General features: G+C 42.6%; 1 protein-coding gene across 6 annotated transcripts in view; it reads left to right on the plus strand.

The window, feature by feature from the left end:
* The window catches only part of DIP2C (disco interacting protein 2 homolog C), a 492,820-nt gene that overhangs the window by 335,338 nt on the left and 132,674 nt on the right, over positions 1-24,808 (plus strand). For 4 of the 6 annotated variants that reach the window (XM_075587807.1, XM_075587805.1, XM_075587809.1 and 1 more), the window contains 3 exons: positions 13,676-13,767; positions 20,270-20,380; positions 24,100-24,129. In XM_075587807.1, the coding sequence (XP_075443922.1) occupies positions 13,676-13,767; positions 20,270-20,380; positions 24,100-24,129 (233 nt within the window). The remainder of the gene's footprint in view (positions 1-13,675; positions 13,768-20,269; positions 20,381-24,099; positions 24,130-24,808) is intronic. The other 2 variants (XM_075587808.1, XM_075587810.1) reach the window with 1 other exon arrangement.

Consider the following 24,808-nt stretch of genomic DNA (forward strand, 5'->3'; position numbering starts at 1 on the left):
TTGTCCAATCCTGGGATACCAGCAGGGTGAGGGAGGATCGGTATGACGTCCAAACCTGAACAAACGATGGAACTCACCAGCCAAAAATTGAATAAAAAAACTTTATTAGGCTACATAAAAAATGTGAACATCTACATGGAGAACCTAGCTCCTCCTCCCACGCGTTTCACGCCGTCAGTGGCGCTTTCTCAAGGAGCATGACAAGATAGGAGGGAAAGTACTATTTAAATCCCTCCTCTTTGATTCAAACATTGCACCCATCATGGAAAAGCACCAAAGAAGAGAATCCTAAATAAATTAACCCCTGAAATATAACATGTAATCAACAATTAGTAAAACATTAATAATCTTGTATAGATTGAAATATACTGTTTCGAATGATTTAATAAATAATGAAATAATAAACATATATTTAGTGTCATAATAATTAACCAACACTATAGTGTATTTTTTCCTCTAATTATGTCTGTCCGTGCTCAGTCCATGTAATTGCTATTACATAGCTCATTGTATAGCACACAGATGTGTGCAATGTTTGAATCAAAGAGGAGGGATTTAAATAGTACTTCCCCTCCTCTCGTCATGCTCCTTGAGAAAGCGCCACTGACGGCGTGGGAGGAGGAGCTAGGTTCTCCATGTGGATGTTCACATTTTTTATGTAGCCTAATAAAGTTTTTTTTATTCCATTTTTGGCTGGCGAGTTCCATCGTTTGTTCAGGTTTGGACGTCATACCGATCCTCCTTCACCCTGCTGATATCCTGAAAACCTGACCTGTTTGTGGCCCTTGAGGACCGGAGATGGCCACTACTGCTGTAGTATTAAAGGCGTCTCAGTGCAACAAGTTGATGGTTCCTCTACCACTGAAGAGTTTACATGTTTATAAAGCCTGTAAATGTGTTGGTTGGAGATCCCTTAATACACTATAGCATTAGAAGCAGCAGAGTGGTGTTTTGGACACCAGTTAATAGTAGACACAGTTACGGATGAGTCCCTTTTAACACCTACTGTACACATGCGAATGGACAATGCTCTCAGGAAAAGGTATACTGGAAATTAAACTACAGATGCTGTACAGTTCACTTAAAGTAATGCTCACCATTTAAAGCTTCCAACGCCCTTGTACTGACTCATAAGCTCCCAAGGTAGCATCCTACACATAGCAATGAATTGCCAGCTGAAGTGTCATCTTAACCTGACATGTTCCATATGCATTTAAAGGAAGTTATTGCATCTGGTGCATCATTAAACATTTTAGTACTAGAAGCGTTTTGAAAAGTGTTTATAGCTATTCAGTGATGTTCTGAGAATTATACAGATATGACTAATGGCATTGACTGTAATTATATGGCAACATATCAAATGACATATGTTCCATAGGATACAGTGGTATCTCTTGCACGGTATATTCTAGTGATGTATCGAGTACCCGGAAATTACCCAGTACCCGGCTTACCTGGCATTTTTTCCGATACCAGGAAATTATCCGGACCCGGCACCAGGGGCTGGAACCGGCGCCGGGTAATTTCCGTTCTGCTCAGAACACTTACCTGCAGCTGGCGGCGGAGGGTGAGGAGGACCACAGCGACATCATGGGAGCTGCGGCAGACATCCTGGTGGCGGTGGCAGCAGAGGACGTCCTTGTTGAGCTGGTGGGAGCAGCAGAACACATCACAGCCGATGCCAGTGGGAGCCGGGGAACATGTGACCGTAGCAGGAGTGTTACTATTGGACAGCCGGGAAAGAGCTGGCTGTCCAATAGTAATGCTCCTGCTCCGGTCACATATTCCCCGGCTCCCACTGGCATCGGCTGTGATGTGTTCCGCTGCTCCCACCGGCTCAACAAGGACGTCCTCTGCTGCCACCGCCACCACCAGGATGTCTGCCGCTGCTCCCACGATGTCGCCATGGTCTTCCTCACCCTCCGCCGCCGGCTGCAGGTAAGCCAAAGCTACTTAGCCGGGTACCCGTACCCGGCCTGCAAATTGCACCTGATTCCCCGCAATCCGCAGGACCTAGTACAACACTTCTATATTCTCCTCCTATCATACCGTGCTAGCATGGTTAAGGGTACACATAAGAATGCTGCTTACTGCAACTAGCTGTCATTTAAACTAAGTAGATTTGTTTCTCTCATACTGTTTAAAAATTTTACTTTTGTCATCAATATTTCTATTTGGACCCCATGTTTATAACCGACTTGGACAGTCCTAAAATAATTTGAGAAGTACAGTATAGGAGTTTGCTGGAGTTGTTGTAACGTTCAATATTTAGTAACTAATTTAGAGGGGAAAGTATCTTATTACCTTAATGGTAAACAAACATACTGTTGAAACCTACATTATAAATAGCAGAGGGTTAGGCATTACATATTATTCTTTTAAAACTGTTCAGTTTTATAAAAATATTAATCCCAACTTCCCCATTCATCTCATTTCATTAAAGCAGTTTTGTATCTTTATAAGACTTGAGCATCACAATATTTGGGTTTTCCTTACGGACTATAAATATACACACACTTTCCCAGCACGCTCAAACCCCAACACCCACCACATCATATATATATATATATTGTATACAACAAAAGACAGGGGAGCCCAATGCCAAATCCAATTGACAAAACATATATGGTAATAAGTATAAAGTTAAATACTTCAATAATAATATTTACTTGGTTATTTAGTTAAACCCTTTGGCCAAAGATTAAATTACCTGAATAAACTTCGACCCCCCAAACTTCCAGGCAGCTCAACATTCTTTATGGAAGACACAATTTTGTGGTTAGATGATCCATGATTGGGAAGATAATTTCTTCAGTTGATCGTGTGTTTTCAACATATCCAGTTCCTTGCTTCTTGCAAGTGTAACGGGTGTTCCCCCAGCTTATCGCAGATTATACTATAGGGCGGAGAACATATATTGTTACCATGTGTGCGGTGCGTTACCTGCTGGCTCACAGGAGGTCTGAGCTTCCGCCACGGGAAACCTGGGGCAATTATGATACTAATGAGTAACCACTTACTCGATGCAGCGCCTCCACCTGAGAGGGCTCCCACCAGAGGGGAAGTGGTTCCTCGCAGGACAATCACAATAACCATGTACACGTAGGTGAGATAACCAAAGAGCTTTTAGTTGAGAACACAATAAACACAGATATATCACACTTCATATAACACGTGTCCCTCTCTAGAGAAGACACTAATCACAGCGTATCACACCACTCTACCCCTGCGCCACGGCGGACGCCAACACTTTATGCGTCACGGCAGACGCCAATACCTTATGCACCACGGCGGACGCTAACGCTTGTACAGAGAGACCCCTCCCCGTGTCCAGTAACCCCAACCCAATGTCTCGCACCCCCAAGTCATAAACCAGTGTGTGTGTGTGTGACTGCGCAGCCACTATCTCTGGTGATAGGCCTTGTTGGTGCACGTGAGGTTGTGGGTTACCTGCCCGGGCTCCAGCCACGGGTGCTGCTATACCACTGGGGTTGAGTCGCCGGGATATCCTCCTACGCGTGGGGTGAATTCCGGCGTGGATAATATCACCGCAGCTCCACACCGTCTGTGCCTTGGCGAGGATCAGTCTGCTACCCACAGACCGCAGTCATATGCTCGCTTGGCCTCCGTGAAAATAGTCCAGCTCCCTTTTAGCAAACAACCAATATTCTTTGTTCACTACTAACAAATAGATAATGGGGCAGAGTCCCTAACCTAGGGCCTGTCCCTACCACACTCAGCTAGGGTGACTCAGGGCTATCTGGGGCCTAGGGGATTGCTGGCCTAGTGCAGAGAGTCACTGACTCCTGCACCCTACCTCCTTCCCCTAGCTGCTCCGGTTACTCACTCCTTCTCCAAAGACCCCGCGAATTGTATCAATTCCCTGCAAGCAGGGAGCTCCTGCAGCCCTATTGGCTCCCTGGCGTCACCTGGGGTTCCCTAAGGGTCATGGAATCTGTAGTCCCTGGCCAATACCTTCCCGGGTAGGCTAGGGCTTCGCGGGCTTACCTCTGCGCATGCGCGAGCTGTCTGGAGTTCTCCCGGCACCTGCTCTAGCTGCACATGCGCGAGCTGTCTTCAATGGCGGCGCCCTGCTCCGCTAGCCGCCGGGACCCTAACGACCGCGGCCCTAGCAACGGCCCGATCGCGTCCCCGGCAACCGGCCGCTTCTACCTGAGCCGCGCTATGCTCACACACGCCTCCACACCTCCCCACGAGCGGTGAGTATCCCAAGGGGCCAGCAACTGCCTCGGGGAACCTGGCTACATAAGATTTCCATGTGACCTGTGCCTGACATTTCCAGTACAAACTCTGGCCATGGTCACCATCTTGAATTTCTTCTGATTACACCTCAATTCCCTCCCTTCCCTGCAAAGATTAATCCAAAATATGTTAGAGAATGTCCTTCATGACCTCTATTTTTCAATCTATTCCACGAGCAATGTAGTAATGATCACTTGGTGTTTTATATAGTTCTTCCCATTTTTTGCCCAAGAACCTAGGTACAGTATAGTGTGTGGTTTTTCTTTTGCGTGCAAAATACAAAATACTATTTTTTTTTAAATTTATAACAAATAAACAATGTGGCATGCGAAAACTGCCATGCAACACAATGTAAAGAGGTTCATTCATTTGCCTTCCCAGGGCCATAAACTATATTGATTTGAAAGAGACATAGGGGTGTAGAGTTTATTTACACAAGAATCAAATAAATACCCATTGACAATTTAATGAAAAGGTATTGTTAAAAAAGATACAAACCAAACCCTGATATCTGGCACTATTCTTTTGAATCGACTCTGTCCGTCTGATATTTACATTGTATGAAGATGGAGAAGGAACAGACTTGATGTGGTGATATAAATTTCTTTTCAAAGGATGCCTTGGACCATGGGTGGCCAACCATTTCGACATTCGTAATGGCGACCAGATGGTGCAAAAAAAATCAACAGAAAAATCAATTAAGGAAAGAAACCATATGAAATTCTTAAAATTAAAAATATGACGGGAAACTTCAACACAATTTTAATGACTTACAGGTAGTCCTCGCTATCCAACGTTTCACTTTACAATGAATGGCATATCCAATGCAATCGCATGGGCCGTTTTTCGACGCCGGAATGCGTTACCCGAGCCTGAATGCGTTATCCAACGCTCACCGCCACTGATTAACATGGGACTCACTTTACAATGGTTTCACTATCCAACGCTACTTCCAGAACGGATTCCGTTGGATAACCGAGGACTGCCTGTATTTAACAATAAAAACCATCAATCTAATCAAATCAATTTTAAATAACGAAATAAAATGGAATTTATTCCCTGTACAGTATTTGTTTTGTTTGCAGAAGTTTTCTGCAATGAACGTTGTTAAAAACAAGTACAGATCTGCATTGACAGATACCCATGTGGACCCTGTCTACTCCTGTTATCCACCTCGAAAATCAATCCTAACATTGAGAACCAGTTACCTGATATGCAAGATCCGAAATCACATTGAGACATTTTTAAATTCAGATTCTTCTTTTCTTTTTTTAAATTAGGATTTCAAGTTTTTTTTTTTCCTCTTTTCAATAAAAAATGTTTGTAATGTTTTAACTATCCTCGTTTACTTTGAGTGTTTTTTAGATTACGCTTAGCTATTAATTTAAACCCGGGCGTAGGGCGAGTAGGACAGCAGCCCGTCCAAAGATTTGTTGCAATTTATTGGCCCGCTGGAGAAAAAGGTTGGCCACTCCTGCCTTGCTTTACTCTGCCATCAAGTATTCCAGTAGAGATGCAGATAAAGAAGATAGATACCGAAGCAGCAGCACTTGTTTGAAGCTAAGGCCTCGGCCAGGCTCCCTGCTGGCGTGCTGAGGCGCGCTGAGGCGCAGGGAAAGCGGGTGCTTTCCCTGGCCTTGCGGTTGCTTACCGCACGCGCCGTCAGCGGGCCGTCAGGGGGCGGGCCGGGGGTGGGCGCATCACTGGCCGGGGGCGGGCCAGTGACGTCACGCAGCTGGTTCGCCCTCATTGGGCGAACCGCTCACGTGACTGGCCTGTCGCGCTGGCAAGTGGTTGAATTTTAAATTCCCCTAAGACCTACGCTTCCGCGCGCTTGCGGAAGCGTAGGCGAGCCCCTACTAAAGCCGCTCTAATTGCGGTTGTAGGGGCTCAGTGCTGAGCGGGAGCGCGCCTCAGCGCGCTTCCGCAAGCAAGCACTAAACATGGCCGAGGCCTAAGGGAGTCTGCAATTTGGGAGCGATTGGTATCCAAGATACACTGTGAGCAGAATGGATAAAGTTGACTCGACAGGAAGCTGTTCGAGTCGATCCATAATAGCGACTGACACCTTCCAAAAGTCCCTTATCAAATTTGTATGGAATAATAAAAAACCCTGAATTAAGAAAGATATACTGTACCGTCCAAAAGAACTTGGAGGTCTAGCTATGCCAAACATCCTCAACTACTATAAGGTGCCCTATTGGGCCACCTGACACAATGGCACACTCCAACAGTGTCTAAAAGATGGGTGGAACTAGAGGCTTGTTTTATATTCCCGGTGCCGCTGGCGGATATAATGTGGCGAGATAGAAAGGACCGGCCTAAAATAGTAATAGATAACCGTATCCTGACACACTCTTGTGATATCTGGGACTTGTCCAAAATGAAGCTGAAACTTACAGCAAAAAAAAGGGTCTTTGATGATCCCAATAGTGAATAAGCACAAATTCCCCCCAGGATATCAAGAATCCTATCTAGATAATTGGAGAAATAAAGGTTTCGCAAAAATGATCGACCTATTCTCAAATTCCAAATTGAACTCTTTCCAAAATTTACAAGAACAATATGTGTTGCCAAACTCTGACTTTTATCGCTATCTACAAGTCAGACACTTTGTAGAAGAAATATTTGGTTACGAGGACGTCCCAGATCCCACGCACTTTGAGAAGATGTGTAGACAGGCCTTTGGAAAAAACAAAATTACATCGTCACTGTACTACTATCTGGCCACATTGGACTCCTTACTGTAAAAAGACAACTATATGTTGGCTTGGGAAAGGGAATTGTGATATGAGCTAGAATGGGAAGACATAACAGCAACCGATGGGATTTCACACAGTATTATGGCTGCCATCTACACTGAGGAGCACTTATGCAGTTCCAGTGTCCCCTGAATGAGAACAATTCTGCATGGTCTTTCCACTGGAAAAGAACAGAGATTAGACTATCATATCAATACCTATATTTTTGAAGCATATTGTTTTTGCTGCTGGTTACATAGTTGCATAGTAGATGAGGTTGAAAAAAGACATGTGTCCATCAAGTTCAACCTATGACAAATTTAGACAACAGATACTTTTTCCTTTATCTATACTTACTTATTGATCCAGAGGAAGGCAAACAATAAACCCCAGTGACATATCCTCCAATGATATCTCATAAAGGGAAAAATAAATTCCTTCCTGACTCCAAGAATTGGCAATCAGATTACTCCCTGGATCAACATCCTTCCCATGTTTACTTATTTGGTATATCCCTGTATACCTTTCCTTTCTAAAAAGATGTCCAACCATTTTTTGAACAAATCTATTGTATCTGCCATCACAGTCTCCATGGGTAATGAATTCCACATTTGAACTGCCCTTACTATAAAGAACCCTTTCCTTTGTTGCTGGTTGGTTTGTAGGTGCCCAACATTCATAAATTCATTCCTCCGTGTATTAGAAACATCTTGTTCCGGTCAGTAGTTATTTATTGCTCTGACTTGAACTGCAGGAGCTGGATATCATCCAAATCCAGGCTAGGTTTCTGCAGACCTTATCGTTTTACAAGAGATCTTATAGATCAACATTTGTGCTTCATTTTAATGCAATTCTTATTAAATGCATAAGAAGCTGCAATGTCTTGCCCTGTGTGTAGTCTCTATCTTTTCATTGTGCTTATTCACACGGTCTTTCTCTGATTCTCTCCAAAAGGAGGACTGCTTTAGGATCGTCTACAACCGATCTTTCAATAATCCTCCTATAGCGTCCATGTTAAAAGGAATAAGAAGCAAAAAGTGACACACTGTGAGTGCTCATTTTCAGGTCATTTCCCAGAATCCCCGGCTGCAGTGGAAGCATTGTATGCTAAGACAGGGGTGCGCCAAATGGGGGGCGCAGCGGTTACAGAGGCCCCGCCCTCGCCCCCAAGGCATTTAAATTAAATGCCGGGGGACCGCACAAGGCCTCTGTAAATTCCCTTACCTTGGCTTCCAGCGGCGCGTTACCATGGCAACGTGACGTCACATGACCCCTGCGGCATCATATGACGCCGAAGTCAAGGGGGCGCAGGAGGAAAACTTTGCGCAATCCTGTGCTAAGAGACTACGGGGACAGGCAAGTTGCAGACCTGTCTCAGATGTGAATGTGCTCACAAGTGGTATTTTTATTTCAATAAGAATTTCAGTGACTCAAAAACATATTTAGGAAATCAAAACATATATATTTTAAATGCTGATAGAAATTATATAATAAACTTTTAATCAATTTTATTTTTAATAGACGACAACCTCAAAACTAGTAGACAAATCATACACTACCCCAGAGGTGCGCAAACATTTCCCCCTGTGCCCCCCTGCATTTTGTCCTCCCCTGATCGCACCCTCTCTCCCCCCTCCCGATAACTTACCTTGGCTCCGGCGTCAAATGACGCCGCTGGGTCAAGTGTTGTCACGTTGCCATGGTAACATGACATCACGTGACCCACTGCGTCATTTGCCGTCACGTTGCCATGACGACGCGTTGCTGGAAGCCAAGGTAAGGGAATTTGCAGAGGCCTCATGCGGTCCCGGCATTTCATTTAAATGCCTTTGGGAAGAGCGCAGGGCCTGTAACTGCCGCTCCCCCTTAGATTGCCCAACCCTACAGAAAGTCCATAGCTAGAAGAAATACTACTACAGATGGGTGCCGTGAGGTGCGTCAAAGTCTGTGGCGATTATTTACATTTTGCGCGGTGAGCACAACTGTCTCGCGAGTGCGCCATGACCAGAAATAATGTAGTTTTAGCGTTAGTCGCAGTGCTCTGCAGTTATGATAGGCAGAGCTAGTGTGCTAATGTGTCTTTAATCTAAATGCACTGTAACCCATCCCTTATTCCGTTCATTTCATATGATATTCCATTTATTTGCATGTAACCCAAAACTTATTCCCCTAAAAACTTCAGATGACTAAATAGTATTTTTAATTTTTTTTAATTAGAGTACAGTAAATGACCGTTTCGAGATAAATAACAGAGAATTTGTGAAATCTTCTGCAATCTTATTCAAATGACATCTTCTGGCTGGCTTTGGACTGTTACACCTGTAAAATAGCTGGCAGAAAGTTATTTATTAATAATCGAGAAAAAAATAGATGCATGAATTACACTGTGTGGAACGTGTACTAATGATAAACTTGTATGGAGCGCATATGCGTGTGATTGAATTTCTGCACATGCGTGTACTATAGAATTTGTGTTTGTACGGTGTATTTGAAGCATATCGAGTATGAACATCTTTCTGAAAGAGATCAAAGAAAAAGTGTTTTTGTTTTTTGTTTTCTACTGCGTACCACAGATTGTACCTTACTGATTACCAGTTAATCTTTGACTGTCCTGAAATAAACATGCTGTGTTAAAGATTGTAGTGAAGATGCTACTCTCCAACAAACTCTCTGCTATCCATTAAACTGCAAGGTTAGCCGTGGAAAATGACCCATAAATGGAAGACAAATTGAAGCGATAACAGTTTTCACTGTATATAAGAACATGTGTACGTGCAAAAAAAATTGCCACCAAAAAAATCTCATCTACTGTACGTGCCAATTTTACATCAACATTGATTTGACTTTGAGAGACAGATACTCTGTGTTAAGTTAATGTCATCTCACCTTATAAAACACCAACAATAGTTCACTTACATAACTCTCTTTCTGCCTTTCCTCCTCCTTATGTCCCTCTACCCCACAGGTAACCAACTCCAGTCCTCAAGGGCCACCAACATACCAGGTTTTAAAGATGGCCCGGCTTCAGCACAGGTGGCTCCATCAATGGCTCAGTCTTTGATTGAGCCACCTGAACTGGAACCGGGCTATCTTTAAAACCTGGCCTGTTGATGGCCCTTGAAGAGTGGGGTTGGGCACTCCTGATTTACCCCTCCCTCTCTGTGTCTCCCTCGCCACCCCTATCGCCTTCTCTCCCTACATCTTCTGCTATCTTTCGTGTTCATTGTAAGGAATAATCACTTCCATCTTAACAACTTACTAATAGGCTTACCTCTTTAAGACTAACAGTGTTCTTTACTGTAGCCAAATGTTAAGGTTGAGTGATAGCTCTTCTGGCATGAATCTATTTTCTTGTAGCATTTACTTTTTTGTCTTTGTCTTATCCTTGCGATAAAACAATACACAATGTACTTTATGCCACATAGATGGACATTGGTGTATAAGAATAAGAAAATAATAATAATCAGAGCAGAGATCAAAAAGCTGCTACATTATTAGTACATATATCTGTCTGTACAGAATCTGGAGTCAATCAGCACTACTACTACATATACTGTATGCACAAAAAGAGTGGTGCACGCAGGTATAAAGGTCTCCCTAAACCCTACCTGCAGCTCTCATAAAAAGCGGTGACACTAATAGTGGTCAAACACAAAGCAATTTAATATAAAGAGAGCAAACAAGTCTCATAAACAAAGCATATTGCACAGGGCATTATCAAGATGCAGCTACCCAAACAAATACTCCCCCCGAGAGTGGTAAGCCCAGGAGGAAGGGGGACAAGGAAGACAAACACACTGATCTACACACAAAAAATATCACAATAAAGTGCAAAAAAGGTGCTACACACTGCCAAAAGACTCCTCTTCCTTAATGTAATGTTTGTCTAAAGCACTTATTCCCATGATCTGTTATTTATATTATCTGTTATTTATTCGATTACCACATGTATTACTTCTGTGAAGCGCTATGTACATTAATGGCGCTATATAAATAAAGACATACAATACAATACAAAAAAAAGGAACACTATCCAAAAATCAAGGGGGGGGCGGTTACGTCTCAGGCACTTGGCTACAGGACTCCTTTTTTCCTCTTGAAGGGAAGTACCACTCTTATGTGGCAACGAGCCAAGAAAGGCTAAGTGCCCGAGACATAGCATCTCATCTGCCTAATAAGATTAACAAATCTGTAATCGTGTCACTGAGGGGCACGTTCTAAAATCACACACTGTATGCTTAAGAGATAATAAGGGACAGATATTCATTTGTTGCTTAAATTCAGTATTAAGATAGTCATGTTTGGTCTCGTTATGTCTGCCATGAGTACCTGAATCTATGAATGTAGCTCACGTATGTGTAAGTATTACAGAAATGAAGTTATGAATGCGGATATATCCTGAGGCACAGATTCAAATGTCTTTGGAAGGAGTTTTTTTTTCCAATCTGACAGCTGATTTACGACGGGGTGGGTTTATGTGGTTTACATGGGAAGAAAGAAGTCTGAGCAAGGATGATCAAAATCAGATCTTAACATAGGAGTATTTGGGACCAAATACGTGAGATCTCATATTCTGAACCAGTGACCTCTCTGGGAGAAAACCTATAACATTGGGGTAATGTACTATATAGGGATTTCTATTTGATGTTTTATCCTTTTATTTTAAGAAGCTATTCAGCATTTATTTGTAATTGTATGTTTTTGTAATCTTTTTTTCTGTAACCTAAGCACTATTTTTATATATATTAAAACATTTAATAAGTAATGCTTTGAGATCTGAATGAACTGTCGCTTGCTCTGGAGAGAGTATTTCCATTTTCGGAAACATTTTGCTACAACGGATTTTTGGTGTGTTAAAGTGCATAGTTTTTTCTATAATACACAGGGACATGGGGCCCTGGCAAATATTAATTTGACATCTTTTTTTTAATAACTACCCCAAGTGGTGGAAGTGTATAGATATGATTGCAATTGAGTAAGGAGTTGATATTAACTCACTGGAGAAGGTGAGTTGGCTAGAGTAGCTGTGTCTTCTTACCCTGATTGCATATCTAAGTCACATGCTCACTTGTGTGCTGTTCGTGACGGTGGTATATTGGGACGGATTTAGGGAAGATGTTAACTCCTCTGAGGGACCTTTGCGAAGGTGAAGGGTGGGGTGCTTGCAAGCATGAGTATTAACCCTTGTCCTGTAGAGGAGGTATTGTCCATTTGAGGGGCCTCTGCGGGGGTGAAAAGTGGGAGCGCTTGCTAGCGTGAGTATTAACCCGTATGCAGGTTGCGGGCTCACAGTGGTGTCGTACGTGATGGAGAAAAGCGCTAAAGTTATACAGTATAACGTATAATTGTGAGTTCTAATAGTAGCTTTGAGCAGTGATGCTACTGTTTATTTTCGTTGAGTTTATTGGAAAGTCCTTTTTATTGCGTGTGTATTGTGTTACACTTGTAAATGTTTAACTATTGATGGCCCTACTTTACTGTACAAACGACAGGGATTGACATTTAACCTGTAGACATGCACAGTTTCATGAAAGAGAATAGGTAAAGATAGGTAAAAGTGTATGCAGCATTTGGTTACTATGAAAGGATGGAAAGCCAAGTTATTTAAAAATACTTCCATTACTGTGATTTAAAAAAGTAGTGTGCCAGTGATCTCCTTTTAACACATTAACATCGGGGCTATGAGCTTTCTTTGGTTCTAGCAGGGACTGACCGTGTAACTGTCCAAGCAGGAAGTGGCACAGTTTTGGTTCAGTTTTGGTTCTCAAGCACAGGCCTTCTGGTAATACACCATCCAAGTGGAAGACTTTATGCACGTCCCCTATTTGGAAAGGGACTAAAGGAAGCTCAAGATATTGCAGGCTGTGTCCTGGACCTCTGAAATGCGATGAGATCTGTGAGTCTTTCACATGAAAGAAAACTGTGGAAAGTGTGTGGCATATTTGGGAGACTGGCATTGTGCCTGGTCATATAGATGATCTTGTAGTGTGGGAGACACCTATAACTCGCAGTGTATATTAACCCTTTGTTGCCAACGGAGTCTGCAAAACTGTGATTAGAGCTTTCATTTTTCCTGTCACCTTGGAATAAACAGGGAAGAAAGTGAATGACGAGATGCAGGTTTTGTCATGAAAGTGTGCGGGATTATTTCCAAATGATACTGTTCTGCTGCTTTGTACTGTAGGTCATACTTCTGCAGTATTTGAAGTGAAGTGTGTTTTTGAAGCGGGTTTTTTTCACTGTTAAAAGTAACAATGACACATTTACAAATGTTCAGTATTTGTACACTAGATCAGGGGAGCGCAATCTTTTTCCCCTGCGCCCCCCTGCCGGCTGTCCTGCTCTCTGCGCGCCCCCCTCTGTCCTCCTTACCATGGCTTCCGGCGTCTGGGCGTCATGACGTCACGTTGCCATAGCAACGCGATGACAACCGCCGTGCCATGGCGACGCGTCTCCAGATGCCGGCTGAACCACGGTAAGTAAGGTTTACAGAGGCCTTCGCCGCTTCCCCGGCACATAATTTAAGTGCCTTCAGGAAGCCCGCAGGGGCCTCTGTAAACCCGCGGTTAATCTCGCGCCCCCCGGTTTGCGCACCTTTGCACTAGATAACCCATTTCACGCAACATTTTTGCAAGTGTAATGAGTGACAAATGTGTTCATTTATCCCCTAGGAAAACTGTGGACCAGAAGTATGAAGGTTGCTTACAACATACTACATAAACTGGGAACAAAACAAGAACCGTTGGTCAGGCCTGGAGATAGGGTAAGGACATGCGATCAATATGATTGTGGGATTTCTGTTGAACAAATGTAATAATTAAGGATATGAACCACACACTGGCAGATCAACGGTAATCTACAGAAAATGTATCATTGAGATGACTCGGTCAGGGAGCCTCTACACTAAACTATTTGTATTACTAACAAATGTTCATATTCAGAATGCACCTTTCCTCTTCCATTCATCATCAGGACAACGATCTGGGAGGGACCATCATTTCTCTTTGGCCAAATATGGTAAAGTCTAAGAGGAGCAGCTGAAACCTGAAAATGCAGATTTGTTGGTAATGCAAATAAACCGCGGTGCGGTTTGCTATACGTTTATGAGTGTTTTGGACTACATTGAAGGACGCAGTCATTGCGGATGTGTGTTTGGGATGGGTTTATGGGACTGAACACCCCCACATACAAGGATACAGTATTTAAGACATTGCAAAGGTTGGGTGACTAAATGAGAAACATGACTACCCTAGATTCAGAATCTGTTACATGACGTTTCAATGAGCATCACAAAAAGATCCTGCTACCACTCTGCAAATCCACTGCACAGATCCCGTGGTTAAAGCAGTAATCTCCCATAACTAACTCTCCCTCCTCCCTTTTTATTTTTATAATAGAAAAAACAGCAGGGGAAATTTCTACTTCAAAATCTCTCTTCTGGGGCCCACTTAACAACAAAAGTCCGCTTGATGCAACAACATATTTCCCAAGTGCAGTCATTTTTTACTTTATGTAACCCATCTTTATCCTAGCGCTAGCCTGATACCTGTTGCAGGGGTGGGGGCCTGAGTCTTCTATTTCTGGGTAATATGTCACACATGGCGTTCGGTCAGACAATGGGAGACAAACTCCAACCATTTAAATGTAACCATTTTTAGATGGCAAGTACAGTATGGATAAACCTTAGGTACCTTGTGACCCTTTGGAAAGGATCACTAGAACACTACCTAGGCATGGTTTTCACTAAAAACTTCTCTCTCCTCGATTTCTCCATTTCTCCTTTTCCTCTCTCTGACCATCACCTCATCTCATTTTCTCTCTCCCGCTTCTCCCCCTCTCCATCTCCATCTAGCCCTCGTTTTTGCAGAAACCTGCGCTCTATTTATCTACCAGCTTTTGAGTCCACTATACGCTCCTCCCTCTCCTCTCTCAGTTCTGCTTCAGACCCTGACAACCTGGTCAGGAACTACAACTCTGCTTTGGCCTCCTCTCTTGATCTACATGCCCCGCTTTCTCTCTGCCGCACTCGCCCTTCTAACCCCAGACCCTGGCTAAATTCCAACACACGCATGCTGCGTTCCTCCACTCGCTCCTCTGAACGCCTCTGGAGAAAATCTCATACGCTCGCAGACTTCCTTCACTACAAAATGCTGTCCTGTTTCAATTCTGCCCTCTCTCAGGCTAAACAAACCTACTTTTCATCACTAATCAACACACACAAGTCTAACCCACGCCGACTCTTTTCTGTCTTTGACTCTCTACTCGGACCACCCTCGGCTGCCTCCTCTTCTTCCTCCATCTCACCTCAGGACTTTGCTGACTTTTTTAAGGAAAAGGTGGAATCCATACGTCAGAACATCCCATCTGTTGCATCCTCCCATCCCACACCGCTTCCTACTCTCCTCCTGCCTTTCTTGACTCTTTTTCCGCTATCTCGGAGGAGGATGTGTCACTGCTGATCTCCTCTTCTCCCTCTACCACCTGCCCTCTTGATCCCATTCCTTCCCATCTCCTAAAACTTCTTGCTCCTTCTATAATCCCTATGCTCACACAGATCTTTAACACTTCCCTCTACTCTGGTACTTTTCCATCCTCCTTCAAGCATGCAACCATTATTCCATTGCCCAAAAACAGCAAGCTTGACCCTACCTGTCCTAACTATCGACCTGTCTCCCTCCTGCCTTTTGCCTCCAAACTCCTTGAACGTCTTGTATTCTCTCGCTTGCTCCATTTTCTCAACACCTATTGTCTTCTAGACCCTCTACAATCTGGCTTCCGCACTGCTCACTCTACTGAAACAGCCCTCGCTAAAATAACCGACGACCTCCATGCTGCCAAAGACAGAGGTCATTACACTCTGCTCATATTACTCGACCTCTCTACAGCATTTGACACCGTGGACCGCCCTCATCTCCTTCACATTCTCCATACTCTTGGTATTCGGAACAAAGCTCTATCCTGGATCTCCTCTTACCTCTCCCATCGTACGTTCAGCGTCTCTTTTGCCAACACCTCCTCCTCCTCTATTGATCTCTCTGTGGGGGTACCCCAGGGCTCTGTCCTGGGACCCCTTCTCTTTTCTCTTTACACACTCTCTCTAGTTGACCTAATCACATCTTTTGGGTTTAAATATCACCTCTATGCTTACGACACACAAATTTACCTTTCAACCCCTGACCAAAGTTTCTGAATGTCTCTCTGGAATATCATCCTGGATGGCCATCCGCCGACTGAAACTTAACATGGCAAAAACAGAGCTCCTTATACTTCCTTCCAAACCTGGCCCTACTACCTCCATCCACATCACTGTTGGAAATACGATCATTCACCCAGTAGCCCAAGCACGCTGCCTAGTGGTCACACTCGATTTCTCTCTTACATTCTCCTCTCACATTCAAAACGTTTCTAAAACTTGTCGCTTTTTCCTCCGCAATATCACAAAGATACGCCCTTTCCTCTGTTACTCGACTGCTAAAACTCTGACTCAGGCCCTCATTCTCTCCCGTCTCGATTACTGCAACCTCCTGCTGTCCGGCCTCCCTGCCTCTCACCTGTCTCCCCTACAATCTATCCTAAACGCTGCTGCCAGAATCACTCTACTCTTTCCTAAATCTGTCTCCGCGTCTCCCCTCCTGAAATCCCTCTCCTGGCTTCCGATCAAATCCCGCATCTCCCACTCAATTCTCCTTCTCACTTTTAAAACTTTACACTCTTCTGCCCCTCCTTACATCTCAGCCCTAATTTCTCGTTATGCACCATCCCGACTCTTACGTTCTTCTCAAGGATGTCTTCTTTCTATCCCCTTTGTATCTAAAGCCCTCTCTCGCCTTAAACCTTTCTCACTTTCTGCCCCGCACCTCTGGAATGCCCTTCCCCTCAATACCCGACTAGCACCCTCTCTATCCACCTTTAAGACCCACCTTAAGACACATTTGCTTAAAGAAGCATATGAATAGCACTGTGGATAATCCTGGACACATGATACATAAAGCTTGGCCCCCTGCAGACTCACTTACTAGAATTCCCTCCTACTGTCTCTATACGTTCCCCTACCTACCAATTAGATTGTAAGCTCCTCGGAGCAGGGACCCCTCTTCCTTAATGTTACTCTTATGGCTGAAGCACTTATTCCCATGACCTGTTATTTATATTATTTGTTATTTATATGATTACAACATGTTTTACTACTGTAAAGCGCTATGTATATTTATGGCGCTATATAAATAAAGACATACAATACAATATTATAACACATCAACATAACACTCCCCATTAAACGCTGCGCGGGTGTACGTCCATGTCCGAGGCTGCGGTCACCCAGTCCTGGGTATCAAGGCCTGTGTGATGGTGCCAGCACACTGTTGAAGCTCGTTAATGCAAATAAGTGTAGCAGGCCTGTACTTTACAGAATGCTTTTGTACCACTTTTAGCTGAAATTGCCGAGGGTTCCCTGCGACAGTGCTTGATCCTCCGTGCTGCTCTCATTCCGACGGTCTGCTGGCCACCCGCACGATCTGCTATTCCTCCAGTCAATGCCTTTATCTCATTGGCTGAGGCCCTGTCCATCATAAGTCAGATCCTTCTGTGCCGAAAGTGGCTCTCTGCTGCAGCACAGAAATCTGCGAATTGTAGTTTCCTATTGCAGCCATGTGGCAGTGTATAAATGTCAGCTGCCGGCACTTACAAGGGGGTCACATTTTCCAAATACAGGAGAAGTGGAAGACCCCACTATATTCTCACAAACATTTCTAGCTTTGGGTCTCTCTACCCCAACTATCAGCCTCTACCACAAAATGTCACTGCACTATGGAAGCATAATTATGTTTGAACGCACAGTAATTGCACAGTCCTGTTCATTTAAAAGTCAGGATTAAACAAGGACACAAAATGCAGATGGAATTCCTACAAGTAATTGGTATTTTAAACATTGCTTTGTCAAATCATTTTCAATTTGTCTTGTATTGTTATTTTTGTACATGCGTTATTTTTGTTTTTCTCCCAACGTGGGAAGAAAACCAGCCAAACCTTTCATTTGCTGAAGGTTAAGTAACATTTAAGACCGATCTCTAATTTTAATTGCATCATTGCAAAGTTTTCATATTTATCTATTTTCTGCCCACAATTATGGAATACAAACTAACATAAGTATTATTTATGTTGTATAACTATGAAAAGCGAGAAACAGGATTTTTTTGTAATTTGTGTACTTGTTTAGTTTTTTTGTTTTTTCCCTTTCAAACTTTTCTTATTTTTTTCGGCAGATTTAACCTCTGTCATGTTGGCGGCTCTTGCAAAACATTACATTGCAAAGACCTCTTATAATGGTATTCTGTACCTCATCATATTCCCCTAGTTCGCTGAAATATTGAAGGGGCATTGCTGGTGTCAAGTAAGAGAAGAAGGGAAAGAAATGGGGCACTACGGGCAGAGCCGCTTTATACATTAGGCCAATTAGGCACAGTGGAAGGAGAACCTCCTATGGCGCTGAGGCAAGGGTGGGGATATAATTGTGGATAAAGTTCTGCTCTTTGGCTAATAGGTTTTTTATATCTTGTTTTTATATTGTTTTATATTGTTTGCACGACCGCTATATTGCACTTATATTTTCACCAATTAGGCACAGTGCCAAGGGCCTACGAACCTTTTTGGGCCTACAATATTTCACTTGAAAAAATACCTAAACAAAAAAAAAAATCACAAAATACTGTAAGAGAAAACAGCTAATTTTAATTTAAAATGCCTTCAAAGTATCAATACCTTTAAATATCGAAACAAAAGTATCGATGCCAAATATCGCTGGTATCGAAAGAAACAAGCAAACGATGGAATTAGCATAAAAATGAGTAAAATACACAGGCCTCTAGAAATAAAAGTGCCTAGGGCCTTCGAAGGTCTAAAAACGGCCCCGACTACGGATTTTCAAAATAAAGTTAATTTATTCTGCCAAGGAATGGACGTTTCAGCCGGTACCATGGCATGCCATTAACTCTTGAGAAAAGCCGACTGACTGGCCAAAAACGTTGAATCCTTGGCAGAATAAATTCACTTTATTTTGAAAATCCGTAGTGCGTCGCTTCTTTCCCATCTTCCATATTTACGTGGATTATCTCACAGGTTTTCCCTGGACAAGGAGCACCGGTAACTGTATCTTTAAGTATTATTACTGTATGGTGTGCAGCGTCCCCTTATCTGTATTACGTCAAGCGAGAGAAACCAGGCCAGATTCTTTACAGTGGAACAGATGATAAATTAAAAGGGTATATAGCAAATCTTGTTATCTTGTCTTTGGAAGAGTAAAGGGCATGTTGTAATGTTTGCTCTTCAAATATTAGGCTGCGTTCATGCTGCCGCTGACCACGCTCATGCTTTAGAGCGGTGAGATCACCAACTCTCCAAGCATGAGCGCTCGGCTGTCCTGCATATTTGTTTTCATGCGTGAGCAGGGCGGGGGGGAATGGGGGCTGTGGCCAAGCAGTGACTGGCACTGATTTGTTGCTGAAGGTCATGTGACCCATCAGCGTGCCTGGAAAACAATTTCATCTGTCCCGCCAAACGCCTGTAGCCCGCGAGCGTATGGCCCGGGCGCCTGCTGTGGGAGCGTGGCCAGACACTTTGAGATTCACTGAACTCAACGCGCTAAGCAGTCAGCGGCAGAGTGGACGCAGCCTTATTGATGCCCGTCACTGTTAGGCTGTGTTCATGGTGAACATGCGTGACCGTGCTCGTGGCGTCACACGTGCCTGTAGCTGGAGCGATTTGTGGCCATGGGGTAGATGCGACCAGGAGGCGTGGCTGTCACATCACGGAGCGAGTTCGCCCTCCTTGGGTGAACCACTCACGCGACCACACAACGGAAAGAAATGTATTTATCTGGTCATGGATCGCTTCTCGTCGCACAAGCGGTCACGCGCACTATGGCTCGCCTCGTAGAGGCATGGCATTTTGATTGCGCCGCACGTGGTCGTGCTCAGCATGGACGCGGCCTTGCACTACTGATGTGATGGCCTATAGCAAGGGTGGCCAACTCCATTCCTCAGGGGCCACCCACAAATCCGAATTTTCAGGATATCCCTACTTCAGTACAGATTGAGTTTTCTGTGCTGAAGCAGGGATATCCATAGAACCTGACCTGTTGAAGACTGAAGTTGCCCCCCCCTGGCCTATAACAATTACAGGCAATCAAACTCCGAGAACTCAAACCTGCTTGAATTCAATTTCTTGGTGTATGGGTGCCAGGTGTGTGAAATATCTCTTGTTTCTTTCAGGTGGCCCTGGTATTTCCCAATAATGACCCCGCGGCATTTATGGTGGCATTTTATGGCTGCTTACTGGCTGAAGTTGTTCCCGTTCCCATTGAAGTGCCACTTACCAGGAAGGTGAGGTGCAGTACTGGAAGAAAGTGCCCGTTGTATAGTTATACAGTTTACCGTTTACCGGTTGCTATTAATAGTCCCGTTTGTAGCAGCGCTGACCAATCGTATTTTGTCATGCACCATTGTAAAGAAAAGGCCTGGTGTTCCCTTAATGTCACCAGTGTCAGTGTGCCAGCGTTTGTAGCGTTTGTAGCGTTTGTGAACATCATAAGGAACACAATGCCCATACCTGCGATATGTGTTCAGTAAAACTAATGTATCCATATTATATTTGTGTCCTGTCTATATTACTCCTTCCCATCCATTTTGTTTGTACCTGCACAGTGAATGTATGTACTCCATATAGCAATGTGTACCACTTTAAAGGTGCTTTACTACCCATGGTAGTCCTGCCACAGGTTGGAGGCCACTGCTCTACAGGATCTCTATGATATTTAGTGGGTTGTTCTTCACTTTCAATCAGCTTGAAGTTCAACTCAGGTGGATGAGGCATCCCTCCTGTTCTGCAATGTGCTTCACCAAGTTTCTTAAGGCTTACATTTTAAAGGAAGTACCATGTTGTGACATATTATCTCAATCTTTATTCATGGTGTGTGTGTGTGTGTGTGTGTGTGTGTGTGTGTGTGTGTGTGTGTGTGTGTGTGTGTGTGTGTGTGTATATATATATACATACACAGTGGTCGACAAATCACCAAAAAATCTAACTCGCCAAACAAAAAAATCTACTCGCCACCTAGTACTACATGTGTGCTGCTTGGGCCAATAGGAGCTCGCCACGATGTTAAATCCACTCGCCCGGGGCGTGCAAATGTATAGGTTTGTCGAACACTGTGTATATATATATATATATATATATATATATATATCAGCAAAAAGAATGAGCCTGCAACTAACTGGAGAAATAACACAAAATCGCTTAAATCAAATTGTACATATTGTATAATGCTGACAAGTAAATGAATAACAGCTTAATAACAGTGCTGAGGACGATATTAAATGAATACCAGAAAAGAAAGAGAAAAAGTGTCCCACTGAAAGCACTCAAGCAAAGTAATAATAAAAAGTTTGTTACTTCAAAGGACATGGATTACACGACAAATACAACATTTAAAACAGTCCCCAAGGAGTCCCTACAGCTGAAAAATATCCAGTACATAGAAAAGCAATACTGAAATCATGAGTCTTTTAATATAAAAAAGACCAAATTTTGCTGCCCAAGAGAAATTATAAACTCCTGTAGCATATATGTAAAGACCGGACGGTCAAAATTGAAAAGCTGTATGCTGTGACCTAAATAACTGCTATATACTGTATGTTGAATGCCAATCCAATACCACTAAAGTCACCAACAAAGGATAATATGACACATGAAATGACCACTAATGAATATAAATAAACACTGTGTATACCTGCAGAGCACATGAGATAGTAAGTCCTGATTGTGGGGTCCTGAGATAGCATGAATAGCAAAAAATCATGTGATGGAATTGCAGTAAAGGTCCACAGCAGATTGTGGGGATCCCTGGGGAATGCAGACAGACACACCCCTGAGGAAGGTCACGTGTAGCTGACCGAAACGTCAGATGTAGTGCCTTGGTTTTTGTTACCTCAATATATTGTTATTTCAACTTGGCTGTGTGCTGTCTCTTCTTTCCGGATGAAGATCTGGTAATACCTGTTGTTTCAATATCGCATATGGGATAAGCATCAGCTCTTCATTGTTTACAGAGTGCCTGCTGCCTTGTTTCACACACATATATATATTTATATATATATATATATATAATCAAAGGCTCCCTACCAGGCAGACCAGAGAGTCCAGAGAATCCAGAGTAAGCACAGCAAGGAAGAGACAGCACACTTGTTAGCAATACGAATTGTATTTAAATAGCAGGCACATACACCATGGGTGTATGTGCCTGCTATTTAAATACAATTATTTTTGCTAACAAGTGTACTGTCTCTTCCTTGCTGTGCTTACTCTGGATTCTCTGGACTCTCTGGTCTGCCTGGTAAGGAGCCTTTGATTATATTTATTCATATGGGACTAGCACTTGTCTTCATCTGTATTTGTGTGCCATCTGCTCTGTTACACTATATATATATATATATATATATATATATATATATACGTGTGTGTGTGTGTGTGTGTGTGTATATATAATATATATATATATATTATACACACACACACACACACACACACACACACACACACACACACACACACACACACACACACACACACACACACACACACACTAGATAAGACAATGATAATAAATACTAATTAAGTAACAAGTATTTAACTACGTGAGTTTTAATTAGATGGGTGCTGTAATGCTCAAGAACAGTGTGGTGGTAAAAGCAAAAGAGAAATGAGGGAGTGTTCCTGTCAAGTATGTGGGTTTTAATAATTCTAATAATAGGAATTTTATATATATATTATACATGTTAAAAATGGTTATTGAGGCAAAAAGTGACACTGTGTGCTCATTTGCATGTCATTTCCCAGAATCCCTTGCTGCAGTGGAAGTGCTGTATGCTGGGTGATAATGGGGAAAGGTGGGGTTGCAGACCTGCCTAAGACATGCAGATGAGCATACAGTTATATTTGCATATATATATATATACATATACACCCACATACGTACACAATTGCAATTCATGCTGTTCTCACTGCCTTTAAATATACAGTATCAAGATATACAGTCAGTAAATATAGCAACTAACTACAATATTATCAGTCTGCGAGCACCTGCGCATATTGTAATTGTGGTTCCAAATCTTAAATTATTTTTGCAGGATTGCTGATTTTTTTTCAATCAATTGCCATCACTACCTGCTGCTTATCTAGGTGTGAATCTAGGTTTTATTCTGGCTCAGACATTTGTGGAAGTTATTTTAAGAAGAGACTAATTTTCATGTTTATTCTGGGTTTTTGCCGCATGATTTCTCTCCTGGAAATAGAACAGAAGATGTTCCCAGTAAAAAGGAAATCAGATTTCTTTTTAAAGGACATTTGAGACTGAAATTTTCACTCTCAATGATTACATTAATGTGATGAAGTCGATTACCTTGTTAAATTGTTAACGCTCTATAAACAAGCCGTACATAATTCAAGGTGGGATGCGGGTTCTCAAATACTTTATTGGGAACATTCAAAATATTTGGAGAGATAGCAGACGGAGATCTTTGTGTTATCACAGGTAATAGAGCAAGTCAATGGAAATACGGAAGAATGCAAAGGCTATAAGCAAGGGCTCCTTAAGACAGAAATTAGCTTTAATATAAGAAATTAATAATGTGCTGGTTGTCATATTTATGTGTTTACCATTGTGTAACAAACATGATCCATTTAATGCTCAAAAAAAATGATGATACTTCTTGATGATAGAGGACAAGCTTCCACTGCTGTGTTGGTGACATATACGTATTACTTATCCTTAAATAACCCTGTGTCATCATTGTTAATAGCCTGTACGCGACCCGGGGCTCTATTCAAAGGGGATGCTGGGGTTTTTCTGTTTTTGTTTTTTACTGTGTGAGAAATAATAACACAGAACAGTCGTTTCAAATGTGTAAACAATCACAGAGATAGGCAATTGTCATCTATGCAATAAGACTTGCTTTGAGTTATTAGTTTTGTGATCTGGTGTCATTCAGGGCATGCCACCTCCTATCTTAATGTACTGTATTCCTTCCCTTCTTTTCTCATTCAGAATAAGGTTCAAGAGGTATTCAGAATAACGGTGAGCGTTAAGAGGATTAGTTTATAATGAAATGACTCTCATTAAAATAGCGACAGTACTGTCGTTCATTAATATAGTTCTGAATGGCCAGTATCTTGCCCTAATATGATCTCTGTTTTGTTTCTATAAACCAGATAAAAACGATTTAATAAAACAAACCCCACACTCATCATTTTATTTTATTTAAGTATACTGTACATTTTGTTGATGCATCGTCAAGTTTTTCAATGAGATTCTTGTTCTTTTCTTAGTCAGAGGTAACAGAGGCTAACATTCATTATCATAATGTTCTTGTTCTATGAAGAAATGAAGGGCAGTTCTAGAATGTAGAATATTTAAAGGAGCCCTTATCGCTTCAGGAATCCGAGCTCCTCGGAAATGTATTTAATATGCTGACAGGTAAAGCGACGCTGCTTATGACTAACACATCCGACTATTAACTTCTATTTTGAGAAAAGAAAAATGCTACGGTGACTTTTCAGAAGCCATCTCCACTGATTGCTCCCAAAGCACCTGCAGCAGGACGGCGTATCACTGCTTTACAGTGTGTTTTTACTCAATGCTCCAAATTGCATGATATGTAGGAAGCTTATTAGTCAGGCTTCTTATGCGAGACACAGATTGGTAACTGGCGAGGTGCACATAGCACCACCTCAAAGCTGGTAGGGTTTTCAGAGCA

The sequence above is a fragment of the Ascaphus truei genome, chromosome 2 (genome assembly GCF_040206685.1).
Source record: "Ascaphus truei isolate aAscTru1 chromosome 2, aAscTru1.hap1, whole genome shotgun sequence".
Taxonomy (NCBI): domain Eukaryota; kingdom Metazoa; phylum Chordata; class Amphibia; order Anura; family Ascaphidae; genus Ascaphus; species Ascaphus truei.